Source organism: Hemisphaericaspora subhashii (genome assembly GCF_019202705.1).
Source record: "Hemisphaericaspora subhashii strain CBS 10753 chromosome Unknown scaffold182, whole genome shotgun sequence".
Lineage (NCBI taxonomy): Eukaryota > Fungi > Ascomycota > Pichiomycetes > Serinales > Debaryomycetaceae > Hemisphaericaspora > Hemisphaericaspora subhashii.
This window is the reverse complement of record NW_026057408.1, coordinates 1-14,307: the sequence shown is the minus strand read 5'-3', so window position 1 is coordinate 14,307 and position 14,307 is coordinate 1. Positions and strand designations below refer to the sequence as shown.

The 14,307-nt window shown below is 34.8% G+C and overlaps 5 protein-coding genes across 5 annotated transcripts; 2 read left to right on the top strand and 3 right to left on the bottom strand. All coding sequences in view use genetic code 12, as the record gives it.

Moving 5' to 3' along the window:
- FGR14 (Fgr14p) lies at positions 1-4,105 on the bottom strand (the record flags this gene model as incomplete). Its single annotated transcript, XM_049409355.1, has 2 exons — positions 1-1,303; positions 1,645-4,105. Coding segments are annotated over 2 exons (3,764 nt in total), but the record flags the coding sequence as incomplete, so codon positions are not given.
- A 2,245-nt stretch (positions 4,106-6,350) lies between these two features.
- On the top strand, positions 6,351-6,845 carry J8A68_005302 (type 1 protein phosphatase-activating protein YPI1; the record flags this gene model as incomplete). Its single annotated transcript, XM_049409354.1, has 1 exon — positions 6,351-6,845. One exon carries the CDS (start codon positions 6,351-6,353, stop codon positions 6,843-6,845), a length of 495 nt encoding a protein of 164 aa, XP_049261420.1.
- A 155-nt stretch (positions 6,846-7,000) lies between these two features.
- Positions 7,001-8,242, bottom strand: WSC4 (Wsc4p; the record flags this gene model as incomplete). The annotated part of the gene is made up of 1 exon (XM_049409353.1): positions 7,001-8,242. The coding sequence occupies one exon, from the start codon at positions 8,240-8,242 to the stop codon at positions 7,001-7,003; it is 1,242 nt and encodes a 413-aa protein (XP_049261419.1).
- A 2,392-nt stretch (positions 8,243-10,634) lies between these two features.
- J8A68_005300 (uncharacterized protein) lies at positions 10,635-12,563 on the bottom strand (the record flags this gene model as incomplete). Its single annotated transcript, XM_049409351.1, has 1 exon — positions 10,635-12,563. One exon carries the CDS (start codon positions 12,561-12,563, stop codon positions 10,635-10,637), a length of 1,929 nt encoding a protein of 642 aa, XP_049261418.1.
- Positions 12,564-12,806: 243 nt separating this feature from the next.
- RPC10 (DNA-directed RNA polymerase core subunit) lies at positions 12,807-13,028 on the top strand (the record flags this gene model as incomplete). Its single annotated transcript, XM_049409350.1, has 1 exon — positions 12,807-13,028. The coding sequence occupies one exon, from the start codon at positions 12,807-12,809 to the stop codon at positions 13,026-13,028; it is 222 nt and encodes a 73-aa protein (XP_049261417.1).
- Positions 13,029-14,307: the final 1,279 nt, after the last annotated feature.

Sequence of the window (14,307 nt, the reverse complement as noted above, 5' to 3'; positions counted from 1 at the left end):
TTATCTGGTTTTGGAATAATAGATATAATCACCTTTGCAAAATATGGCGGTAAAATCCCAGTATTCATAATTTCATTGGCACATGACAACAAGAGTGGACCCACCTGTTCCCATAGCATTTTATATAATCTATATCCGGCACCATCATCTCCAGGTGCTGATTGGTTTGAGCATCTTGTTAACACCAGTTTCAATTCATCAAGCGTAATATCTTTTTCTAATTCATCTGATTTTTCTAAAGTGAGACACTTCGGAAATCCTTCTAAATATTGATCAATTAATTCTACATTATTCAGCAATTGTTGATTCTTATACAAGTTTTCATAATATTCTTGAGCCACACGTAAAATACCCTCCGTATCATCGACCATCCCCACATTATCACGTGTATGTAATTTTTCAATAATTGGAAATGAATGAGTCCTGCCTTTAAATCTTTCATTTAAATCCTCAAAAATGGTGGATTGTAAGGACTTCAGAACTTGATTGTTACACCTACGCCTTAAGCGAAAAGCTGTTGGAATATTATCTATAAATTCTTCTAAATTATCTGCAGGAAGCAGTACAAGGCCCTCCACAAATGATTCATTCTCAAGTAATCTATCCTTAATAACAAAACGCTTTTTCCCCACAATAAGCTTTGGATGATTGGATAATACCATAAAAACACTAACTGTATCATGCGTACTCAATACATTGTCCTGTTTATGCTGTTGATATTGATAAAATGAAGATTTCATATTTCCACTAATATATATACGATCTAACCGTCGACTGTTAGCGTTATGATGATTTGTAAAATGTTGCCTCCTTGGAGCTAAATGACGAAAAGTATCCACAAGTTTATTTCCTTTAATAATATACAATAATTCTCGAGTTGCTTCTAATTCTGGATTAGATAACGGAGTCTGTAATTCACTATCAATTTTCGTATCAAATACATTATTAAAATCTCCTCCCATAACCATCTTAAGCCTTTTGTCACTATGTATACATTTATATTCCTCTATGACAAATCGTAATTCTTCAAATAATTCCTTCTGTCCCTGGAAATCACCTGCTGGGGCATAAACTGATATAATAAGAAGGTATTGTTTTTCCCGTGGAAACCATATTAACGCATCAGAGACTCTAAAACAAAATGGAGGTATAAGTTGTTTAGTAATTTGTAATTCCTCAATAATTTGAAATGCCCCAGACTCAGGAATTCGGAAAGCAATAGCTGCCCGAGCCTGTACCGACTGGTAAACCACCCTAATTGATTTCATTTGTTGTATAATCTTAAGATTCTTCTTTGTAGTTTCTTGAATGAGTATAACATCCGTGTTATATAATAGCGATTGTAAATTTTTAATAACTGAAGTATTTTGAATGTTTTTAGTAGTAATTGTAAATTGGTTGAGAGGATGAATAATCTCATCCATTCCCTCAAAAATAGTATTCGTTAATTGCAAACCCATATTTGATATTATAATAATAATAAACCTAAAAATCCTATATGGATCATGGTAAGGTAACAAAATATAATTAAAAATTAAAAATATTGATAACAATTATTGTTATGCAAAAGATCTTTACACCTCTATTTCTAGAGTTGTTGTTCAGAGATAGAGCTAGAATCCATATCCACATCACTGTCAGAACCACCTACACTCGGTGGTCTAACTTCTTCCATCGGATCCAACTCTATATTATCTTCAATAGCCTGTACATCCACATCTATGGTATCCTCCGAGGCACCTAACGTCCCCTCATCATCTTTCAGAAGCCCCAGCTGCTTCTGTTGATTTTCTAACGTCTGACCCTCCTGTGGTTCATTGATACCCGTAGTTTTTTCCTTCCTTGCAGATGCATGTGTTGCATCCGTAGACATAGAAGGAGTTGACAATGATCTAATGGCCTGTGAAAGGCTTGGTAAACGACCTGTGGTTGATTCAGTTAAGGATTGTGTCCTGGAAGGTACTATAGTTGAAGATATCAAGCGTGTTGAATCAGAGTGTTCAGTAGTACTATTAGTGGTAGTATGTTTGGAAGAGACTGGTAAAGTAGCAACATTAAAAGAAGCAGATTGAGATAAGGATGCAGGGATAGGATTCTTGGAAGTTTTACTTCTCCTCAAGAGATGTAATTGCTTTCTGTGAAGCGCATTTCTAACCTTTTTAGTTTGTTGAACTGTAACTGACCTAGTATTCTGAGTAGATGTTGGTTCAATAACCATGTCATCATTATCCTCATCAGTAGTTGATTCCAATACATTGAATTGATTCGTGGTTGTATGAGTTGGAGTTGGTTTTAAAATTGATTTGAGAGTCTTCGTAGGCAATTGCCATTCAGTAGGCTTCTTGGGCTTTGGAGTAGTTGTTGTATTAGTCGATGAACTTTCTTGATATGTTTTTGAGATGTCCGGACACTCAAATTTTGTATGCCCCGCAAGATGACAATAATTACAGTACTTAAAGTACGAGGCAATTTTGACGTTGGAATTTCTAAAATAATGTCTTCTCCCCACAGGTACCACATTACTTTCGGTTTCAATCAAAACAAAGATCTTTGTGCTTTCAGTATTGGGAATTGCATAGTCCAATTGAGGCTCAGCTAACTCACTTGTTTCAAGCACTTTAAAATTTGAAGTAGTTGGAAGCAGAGGATGATCATCTAATGCTTGTTTAATGTAATTAAGGTAATCAATTTCTCCAGTCTCCTTTCTTACCTTTTTTGCACTTAAGCGAATAGAATTCTTAAAGGAATTTGTTTTATTCCTATGATTAATTTCGAAAAATTCATCTAATTCTTGAAGGGGATTTAAATTATTACGTGGGAACGTATACTCTGCTATAAAATAATTACGTGCTTCATTGTTGATCAATTGTAACTTCAAAATTTTATTATTCTTTACTGGAATATCATTGATGGTAAACATAAATTGCTTCAAAAATTCTTCAATTGGTAGCGCAGAGACCTTTTCATATTCTTCTGTTACCAAATTAGAGAAATTAACTAATAAAGTATTAGCATCCATAAGGGCAATTCCAAACATATGGCTTTCCACTGCTGCCAAATACATGACTAATTCCTTCTTAGTTACCTCAAGAGTTTGTATGTGTTTATTCTGTTTTAAAATATCCTTACGAATATCCTCATTCGTAAGTTGACTTGCTCTATCTGGAAACTGATAATCGTCTGGTTGGAGTTGAGTTGTTGCATATGTAACATAAGTAGTGGCTTTTTGAATTTCGTCTTCAATGTTAAATAATTTTTCTCTGAAACGTACTGGTAAATCCACAAACCAATACTTTTTAATAGCATTAATAATTTCTTTTGGAGTCAAATCTGTCTCCTCAATTTTCAACTGTAAATGCGTCTTACCCAAAATCGATTTCACCAAGTGGGGATAACATTTTTTCAAAAAATCATCATCCGCCTCTTTTAATCTAACTAACTCTTGATTCCAGGCTAAGGGGTCCAAAGATTCCTTATATTGTAAAATACTATACAATTTTCCATATTCAATGGATTCTTCTTTGGTAAGCTCTTCATTAGCTTTAATTTTGGATAACAAACACTTAAAAGTATCTGCCCATTTTCTTTCTCTTTCAATAGCATTAGGGTTATTTTTTTTGATTTCATTAATTTTATTATTTTTTTGGAAATTTTTAAATGGAGTAATTTTTTTTTGGGATTTTGGAATATTTTTTGAAACAACTTCGGCGTAGGTCATTTTTTTATTTTTTGGTAAAATTTGATCATCAGAAAAACGAACTGAACGATAAACACCACTGGTGCCTAAAGATTCACTAATAATTGAAGAATTTGTAGAACTTACTGTTGAACACAGTGAACTAGTACTGTCACTAAAATTGTCCTGGTCGTCACTCTCATTACCAGGATCATTTTGCTCTCTTTGAAAATTACTTTCACTTGTCAAATTCATTGTAGTTTGAGCGCGATTTTTTGAAATGTTTTGAGATTGATGATGTTGCGGGGTTGATGTGTTCGATGCACCAACTGGTGTCAACGGATCAGGGGGGGGTGGGATTGGTGGTGAAGGTGCTTGATGGGAACCTGAGTCCCCTAATGATGATTGAGAAAGAATTGGGTTTAGCATTGTAGGTTAGAACTTCAAATCCTTATACGATTCATCTTTTCGAGAATGCATCTTCCTTTGCGAAGCTAGCACAACCATCAAGTGAACCAAAAAAGTTTAAGGGATGCTAATTACATCCCCTATCTATGAGACAACACGTCTCATGAAAGGTGAACGGTTTGATTTCTAGTTCAAAGTTTTGATCTCACAAGATAACTGTAAGAACCTTTTTCTTTTTTTACATATACAATTGGACAAGCAATGTGAGTATGGTTTAATTACTCTATAGGCTACCTGAATGGAATGTATGGAATTGTAGACGTGAAGAATACGCCCATCTGTACTATTTGCAATTGGATTTTTGCGTAGAAGATACGCTACTGCCACCGTTCCTATTAACTGAGAATAGCATACCACTCTGTATCATTTTGCCTTGATTAGCTACTCTTATATTTATTCCATTTCTGCATTTAAAATATGCATAGGCCATTTTTTTTTTATTTTGTCAAAAACGCTACAGGAATAGGAAACCCATTGCTGCAAAAAGTCTGTCCAACACTTCCATTGCGTAAAGCTAAGAAAACTCCGACCTCTCTTGTATTTTGATTGAATTTTTGTTGACACTGTATGACTTGAGGCAATTGATGATTATTTTCAATTTGTCATCGCTCGGTATGAACGGGATAGAGAGGCTATGATTTCATGTGCGAGAAAAGATGAAGGGGCTAAATTTAGAACATGACTTGTTCCAAACGGGGGATTACATTCTTAAGTGAGTTATTGCATTAACTTCCCTTGAATTACAATACCATTGTTTCTTTGTTGAAATCTGGAGAGAGGCGTTCATGGGATCGTGGTTAATCGACAGCAATGATTCAGTCTCTGCATTACGAACTTTTATTTTATAGCCATAGATCTAAATCTAAATTATTTTCAATCCCGTCAGTACCAGGATCATCTTTGAAATCCCCTTTTGATTAATTATCTAAACTAATTGGGATATTCCAACTCCTAGAATGGTCATCGATTTTCCCCTTTATTGTTAAAAATTAATTATAAATCCCCCCTTGAACCTGAAATTTAAACAATCTAAAAAATAAATTGTATTTACGATTATTTTTTTTGACAGGTAGATGGGGCTTTGATTGTTGCAACTTTCACAATATTTTTTTTTACAGTATGCGTCATACTAAACTTTAATTTTTTTTGTTTCAAATACTTGGATCACATTTCCTTTTAAATTAACCATAAAGCAACTATAATATAGAGAGACAATACAATCGGATTTGTCATCTTGTCCCCTTTGTGTATGAATGTAGCATTGTTGACGTGAACTTCCTTACAAAGCTAATAATATGCCAGAAACTGCACCTTCGGGCTTGCTTTCTGGAACTAAGATCAAATACGTCTCTAACTATGGACATGTATAATCTATTAATAGAGATAAAGTTGTCTTAGATATCAGTAGGTTCCGGAATTACAGACCGCTAAGAAATTCCTTGCTGAAATCAATTCCCTTCAAGGTGTAGCCTCGTTAAACTAGGAATGTACATGTACTTGATAGTCACTGGCTATACACCCAACTTAATAGCAATTTGGTTCAGTCTATGGTGATATAGTACTTAAACAATTTTACTGCGTCAAAACGGAAACTAAAACACAGACATTCACTATCGGTGTATTCTGTTCTTTGATTTACGTTATCATTCTACCTTTTTAAGACTCATATCAGAAGAATCAACCCTAACCGCTCTTGATCACAACTCCTCCACAACAGCTCCATTTATAGAAATTTTAGACAATCTTTGGCAAGAAATGTGCCCTTCTTAGGACTGCTATAAGGAGAATTAAAGAAACCAATCTAAGTGTGTTTCTACAAAATCCAACTCAAATTTCTCTTTTCTAATGATAGGACATTTGCATTCAACATGCCTGTAACTCTTTACATCTGTCTTGTCTATACTTTTCAATATTTATTGGCATTGCATCTATGACAAGAAAATTGAAATTGACGAATAAATTTTGGGTGCAACTTCATTCCTTCGCAACCGCCGCATCGAAGCAGCACAAAAAAAATGATGAATCCCCTTTTCCTAAAAATTCATTTCACAAAAAGGAGAAACGAGAAAAGTCTATTGGAGAAAATTACACTTTTAATTTACCATTGCTCCCAATTGAATAATTTAATAGTCAATAATTAATATAAATGCAAATATAACAAAGTTCATAAACAAATCGACCAATTTTTGATATATAAATTTCAACCATGGTTAATCAAAATTCAAGGACAGAAGTTCATACTCCTACTCCTGAAAGTGGCAGGATGTACGTCAGACCAAATTCATCAGAACAATCTTCTTCTCAAGAGCCATCAGGGCTGAGATCAGAGCAGCAACAGCAGCAGCAACAGCAGCAGCAACAGCAGCAATCTGATGATGTATCTTTCCAGGGTGTTATAAAGAAACGAAATAGAACTAAAAAGAAAAAAGGAGCTAATGTTACTTGGGATGAGGAAGTGGTGGATAATGAGAATCTTAATAGAAAGAAATCGAAAATTTGTTGCATTTTCCATCCACAACGTAGCTTTGAAGAAGAATTGGAAGAGGATAAGAAGGAGGAAGAAGATCCTGAAAGTGATAGTGGTAGCTCAAGTTCAGATGAAAGTGACCATAGTGATGATGAAGGTGGTAGTGGAGAGAAAGGAAAACCCAATGCTTATGAATATCAACCTAATTACGAAAATCAATCGAAATTGACTTGAATGCTTTTTGTTGTCTCTTTATAGAATTGTAACATTTATACTAGAAAATGAATGCAATAATAATATTAAAATACCTAGCTAACAAAGTAGACGAAACTATAAACAAAAAATAACGCTATGAATTAAAAACCGATACCTAAAAAATCCCGTGCTACTTAAATCGGCCCTCGAGGGGTAATCAGACCTTGTTCGGGATTAACAACTTTCAACTTCCTCAGATAGTCAACCTCATCATCGAGGGTATTTCTGGAATAAGTGTGATTCAAAAACATTGTATGAGGATCCATACGAGTGTCAACCTCGTTTATTGGAAACATAATCACATTATCCAAACTATCTCCACTGCCTCCACTTCCACTTCTTCTATTCATCAATTTCTTTCTCGAAGAACTTCGATTCACTCCATCTTTTTCATTCGAGAACAATTTGAATAAAGACTTAGTTGAGTCTTCTCTCTTAATTGAAGTAGCGACTTTCTTCTCATTTCCCACTGACATGTCTGAGGAAATTTGACTTTCTTCATCGGTGTAACCATCATCATCATCATGTCCTCCTTTACGACAACAGCAACAATATAAGATGGTTGAAACTATTCCAGCCACAACAATACCTACTGCTGTAAATGTACCTGCTACCTTTCCTTTGTTATCAAAAAATGTAGATTTTTCTTCAGGCGAATTGGATGTGGAACTGGCATTTTCAGTCAGAACACTAGTCTGTGCATGCAACCCAATAGAAGATGAATCATTTGCAGTTGATGAGGGTGAAGCAACATCACTTGGTGTGTGGGTTATATATAATGTCTTAACTGTTTGTGATGTGTTACCATTGACTGTGACAATTGAGTAAACTGTGGATGGTTCAATCACCACCAGTGACGAAGACGTGGATGTGGCGGATGATGATGTGGCTGGTGTTGTTGATACAATCATTGTAACTTTGACAATGTCACTTGTTTCATGGACTTTGGTGACTTGTGTAGTTTGAGTAATTAATGTTGTGCCTACCGTCTTATCTTCATCTTGGTTGCTGCTACTGTCATCTGTTGGCTGGCCCTTCGAAACAGTCGATGAAGGATTACTTAGGATTATATATCCATAATAATTATTGCCTGCACAATTCTCCTGCTCGCTATATCCAGGGCAACCAATATTACAGTTCGTCATCGAGACTGTGTCTCCAGGTACATCATCGGAACAGTAGCAATCGGTCCCTGATACGATGGCTACGGCAAAATTCTGTCCTAAACAATTATCATGACATAACCCATTTGACATGAATTCGTTGATTAATGGGGATGAACCGCTTCCAAGGTTAGTTTTAGAACAGTACTTAAGTGATAATGCATGTGTTGTAGATGATAATATCCATATTAGTAGTAGTGCTAAATTAATCATTTTCTATTCATTGATCTACTGTCCTTTTCTTTCTTGATAATGCAAATCTTAATAAGGAATTGTCTTTCTTCGATATGATCCTTCTAGGGTGATCTTCGTTGAATGATAACTTGTTGTTAGTTGTAAAATATAGAATTGGTGTGAAAGTAAATTGGAAATTTTTATGAACCTGAAATTGCGAATATTATTTTTTTGCCAAGTTCTTTCCTGTTGAGACTGTTGAAAAAGTTCTTGCCGTATCTCTGATGAGTTACGATTAATTGAAATGTCTTTTGTTAGGGGAATAAGAGTGTCTGTTGAATAGGATATGAAAAGAAGAATTTATCTTCTCGTGGAATTCTTGAAATGTGTGTTGGGAAAGGGTTGGTGGTATAGTGTTGTGGGCTATATCTGATGGCTTTTGTTTCCTTAAAATAGATTGGAAAATATTTTTTTTGTTTCGGGGTGTTTATTAATTAATCTCTTTTAATTTCCTATTTAGAAGAGATTTTTTTTTTGATTATGTTTGGATCAATTCTTTGAGGTAACTATTGTACCTATAATTAAAGACCTTTGGGAATGAAGCGAAAGTGTAAGTATGCTTTCTCCGATTGACTTGAAAAACAAGGAAATTCAAAAGATATTTATAAAAAATTAGTTGATTTCAAGGAGGTGCAAAACATTTTAATTTATTTGAAAATTTAAAAATAACTCCCTTAAATTGCATACATTTATTGTTTTAACTCAGTTTTATTTTTTTGGTTTTCTTTCACTTACATCATCGTAATAGAACGATGCACAAAAAATATTTTTAACCTTAAAGAAATTATTTTTTTTCTCTCATACAACTGCCGGATCTCAAATGTTTCCTCCTGCGAGATTTCTTTTATGGTTCCAATCTCCAGAAAGGGCTCCCAATTTTATTGAAATAACATAGTGCAACTTGTTTGGAGAATAAGCACAGATGCATATTGATGTTCTCTTGACCAATAGGATGAGGGGATATCGGCAGTTTCAGTCTTCTATGCTTTGTGTAAGTTATTAAAGTTTGTGTAGTTGTTCTATGCGTTTGGCTACATGCCTCGGCAATCTCCAAAACCTTCCATTTTCTTTCCTAGTGGATTTTTTTTTTCACACATACCTTTCTTTTTCTGCTTTACTCCACACAAGAAAGGGATAACCCAGATCCACTCTCGCTTCATAATCTTGATTGCCAGAATTGCTCATGAAGGTTCCAAATAGGAATGTAGATGACCATAAAAAGATGGGGAAAGACCTAATAATATGATCCTTGGAACAGCAATATTAAAATTTCAAGGAACAATGAACTTTTTTTAAATTTCAGTTATAGAAGATCCATCGCAATGAATAATTTTATTTTTTCTTAACCTCACTAGAATGGAACACTGCCAATTGAAAAAATAATAAACTCTTTTAAACTTTAGTTTTTAAAATAAAATACCGAGAAACGCTAGATACGGGATGGGAGAATGGGGGTAAACAACTTGATTTTAGACATGTATTGTTTTACAGAAAACCAGGGTTTGAATGGATTCCCTAATCAGTCAAATAATTGCTCCTTTCTGACCTTTAGATATCTCGGTCTCAATATAAAATCGAATGTTCCCGTTTCTTTGTAACTTATTTTTGTCTAAGAATCGACGAAAAGGAAATCGGGCGTATCGTTACACCTATTTCTTGGGTTCATCAGCTGTACCCACAAAATGTTTATTCTTAATTGAAAGTTTTAGATTATGCAGTTGGGCTACAGTTGATTTTAAGTTTCATAAGTTTTCTTTATTAATATGTCCTTCGCAACCATGTGACAAAAGGGATGATAATATTGGCAGTACATGCTTGTTGTTTACTAGTGATCATATAAAGGCATTGGATTTCCTGATTCTATCTTCAATAATTAACAACTTCATACAAGAGCATTATCAACTAGTGGTATAATTGAACAAAATGGAACTCTCTTCTTTGGAGATTGAAAAGACAAACGAAACTAAATTGTCAGGTATTAATCAATAATCAGGAGGGGATAATCCCTTTATAGGTAAATTGTCGTACTACCATAGTGTAAGATGTACTAGCGGCTGTTGTATCCTAGTGCTGACCGTTCATATTGGTTGACGTTTAGAATGCTCAAAGTTTTACAACACTTTCTCGAATAAAGAGAGAAATTAAAGTTTTGCAACAATTTTTTTTTGTTTGTTTGCGATTTAAAATTATCAACCAAATTTTAACCTCCAAATCTTTTAAAGTTTACAAGCTCAAGAGCCTTGCCCTTGACTCAAATCATGGCACTTGCGAGTGGAGTCAAACATTTAACTTTTGCAAATGTAACATAGTTACCACCTCCCTCCTTCTGAATAAATAAATTAATTAATATTACTCCCTAAAACTTGTCTATTTACACTTCTAGTTTTCCTGATTTTATTATACCACGTTCGATCATTACTCTCTTGGTGTGTTCATCAATTCCTTCATATGCCTTAAACACCCTATCTCTATTCCTATTGCTAGTCATCCTTGAGCCTCGATGCTTTAAGATTCTAGAAAGTTCATCTTCTGGGATCCCCGCAGTGTTTGATTCTGTCAGGAAAATCGCCTGGATTTTACTTTCTGTAGGCTTGAGGGTTAAGTAATCATGTCCTATATGATACTTAATTTCATTCCATTTTTCTCGTTCTTCAATTGTTAACGGTTCCCACAAACGTTTTAAGTCTTGAAATTGTCTAAGATATTCGATCTTCGCTTCAAGCTGAACAACATCCCATCCCATGATTCTTTGCAAGACCCTATAATTTTCTGGTAATGTAGTTTTATTATTGGAATATTTGACAAAATCAATCGATAGTCCTAGTTTAGATGTCGCCTCAGAAAAGAGGCATCTAGTTAAGAACGAAAGCTGTGGAATATTCTTAACTTCTTTCAATAATTGATTGACCAATAATTTATATATATATGGAATTTTTGCCATATCGCAATCTGGGTACTCTTCAACAAAATTCACATAGAATTGAAGCATGATATATGATTTATGTTCAATCTTTTGGTTTCTATATAACCCCTCAAGTAAACTCTTCAAATTATACTCATCTTGATTTAAGTCAACCCCTTTACAATCACTTTCATTAGTTATATGCAACCACTTATGATAAATGACTTTAGATACCATTCTGAAATCCTGCTTCCAGTTAGCATGTCCTAAATCATGCTCAATGAAATATATTAGTTCGTTTGTATCTTCGGTTGTTTTCATAAAATCGTCCAAAATCCTAACTGTCATGCCTTTTGGTATTGGGACACCATTTTCTTGCATGGTTCTCAAAAATTCCTCCTTCAAATGAACATTTTGAATACAATCATAGATTCTACTATATGTTTCCAAATTTATATCGATATGTGACCTGTCGGCAATTTGTAAAAAATTTAATATTCTAGCAAATGGATTAGACACTGCTCGTATTTGCGTCTGCACTTTGCAGACCTTCAATAATGTATTTATGGTGTCTATATTTAACAGGTGCCCGTCTTCTCGAAGCACCAAAACTAATTCCTTAGCAAATAAGCTTTGATGTTTAAGAAACCCAAAATAATTGATAAGGTAGTTATAAGTATCTGCCGATCTATAAGGTTTAAATTCTTCATTTGTGATTTTATGGGTATATAATAATATTGACGGTATGATTCCAGACAGTAATGATGATGAATTTTTGTAGTGGTAGGTGTTATGAGTTAATTTATAAATCCATTGGCGAAACAGTTCTTCAGTTAATGGAGATGGCAATGGTGGTATCTCTCCAAATTGAATTGCAGCACCATCTTTGATATTGGTCGGTTGTTCTTGTTGGTTTAGTATATACTCCAAATAATACGTATTTTTATAATCTACATTCTTCAAATTGCTTGGGGTAATTTCAATTAAAAACTTCAACATTTTGCCGTATAGATATCGGTCTCTTATATAAACATCCAATCTATCTCTTGGACTCTGTGATTTATTCTTAAGCCAATTTTTAGTAGCAGTTGCACTCTCATATTTCTCTGTTCTCACACTATGAGATTTAAGATTGGCTATATTTAATGGACGCAAGAAATCACTGAATATTTTTTGTTGGAAACTGGTATACACTGGCTTAAACTTCGCGAGATCTTCCGGTTTGAAGTTCTTATCTTCTTCGAAAGTTACCTTTGCTTCTCTTCCAGCGGGATCAGTTAATGAATTTCTCGAAACCTTGCTAATAGATGATGAGGTCGGTTGTTGACCCTTTTTGAATGATTCCACGTGTTTCAACGTTCGGCCTATTCGTGATATCGTATCTTTGATAGATATCATTATCTACTATGTGCATGAAAGTGTCTTTGTTCAGGTTTCACTATAGGAAGTGTATCTTCAAAAATTTTCATCTTTAAAGTCCAGTGCATTACCGACCATGTTTTTCCAACAAAGTAGAGTCACGTGCGAGATTTTTTCGCATAGGTTTTTTTTTCTTTTCTGTACTTCAAATTAAAATCTCATCGAAGTTGAAAAAACACATTTTAATCGTTTCCTGGATAGATTACCAACTAACAACCAAATATGGCATCACCACAAAGAGAAGGTTTCAGTATCCCAACTTCCATTTCCCATGCTGCTTTAGGTCAAGTTACCAGCAAGTCTTTAGGTGTCAAATACAACTGTGCTCAATGTGCTGCTTCCTTTTCATTAAGTAAGAATGACGCAATCAGATGTAAGGAATGTGGTCACAGAGTTATTTATAAAGCCAGAACTAGAAGAATGGTACAGTTTGAAGCTCGTTAGTATTGATGTTGTCTAGGCATGCAATTTATTTCTTGCTTAATGAAGATTTTGTGAGTCAGCATAGTTTTTCCAAAGGGTGTGTCGAAGGCATGGTTTCCCAATGTATAAGCACAAATGGTTCGTTGCTGAAAATGGATAGAAAGGTTTATTTAAGAGTATTGTATTATAGTTATCAATGAATATTTTCATGTTTGGATCGTTGAGAAAGTGGGAAGAGTACTTATCAGTGCCCACCCCAACTCGTTGATTAATCTTATTTGTCTGAGACCTCGTGTTCCAAATTCACAACCCTTTCTCTTTTCTCCTCTCCCTACTTGATATAAGCAAATCAACGTTCGGTTCGAGAAAGCAAGAGCCACGTAGGAAGATGGATCCTTGCATCGACATAGAAACAAATGGTTATCGTTTAAGATTGTAATATTCTGGCAACAGATAAGGTGGGATTTCTGTAAACGTCAATTTCTCAAATGTATTTGTCTTTTCCTCTCATTAACCTATTTTAGTTGGCCGATCCCAGATAGTAGTTCAGGCCTGCTAGGTTCACAGAGTTAACATATTGTTGAATCGCTGGCCCTACTGTCTCATTCACGGATAGGCATTTTCCTTGTATTTACTAAGGTATGTACTGTTCTCCCTGACGTCTCTTGTGGGTAAGAAGTGTGCATTAATGAGCTGGGGAAGAGCAATGGAAAACAAAAACTGAACAGACGGTCTGGAGTGGACTGTGCATGAAGCAACCCGTTTGCTTTCATTGCCTGAGACAGAAAATAAGAAAAAATACCTGAAAAGGTGCTGGATATGCTTAGCTTAAAAAGGTATGGGGTCGGAACGTTGATCTCACGGTCCAATTCATTCGCAAATGGGTATCGTACACCTCCAAGAGTCTTAATAATTATTCTTATACACTCAGTCTCTAAGATGGTTCTGAAATGAGGTTTTAGGCAATGATGCTTTTTGCCTTTAAAGTATATTGTTTTTCTGTTTGTTATATTTCTGTATGTTAGTATGTATAAGAACTCAATAAACAGATTGTATATGTAAAAAAAAGAACTAATAAGTAGGCTGTCTTCTCTTCAACCTGTTCAATTGAGGCAGTTAAATCGGTACCTCGTCCTTCTTTGCAAGTTCCAAAAGTTTCGACGTGTAGGGGGGCGGAACGTTGAGCTCAGGGTCTATTTCATTAGAACGCGGGTATCGTACACATCGAAGAGTCTTAACAACTATTCCTACACACTTAATCTATAGGATGCTGCTGAAATAAGGTTTTAGGCAATGATGC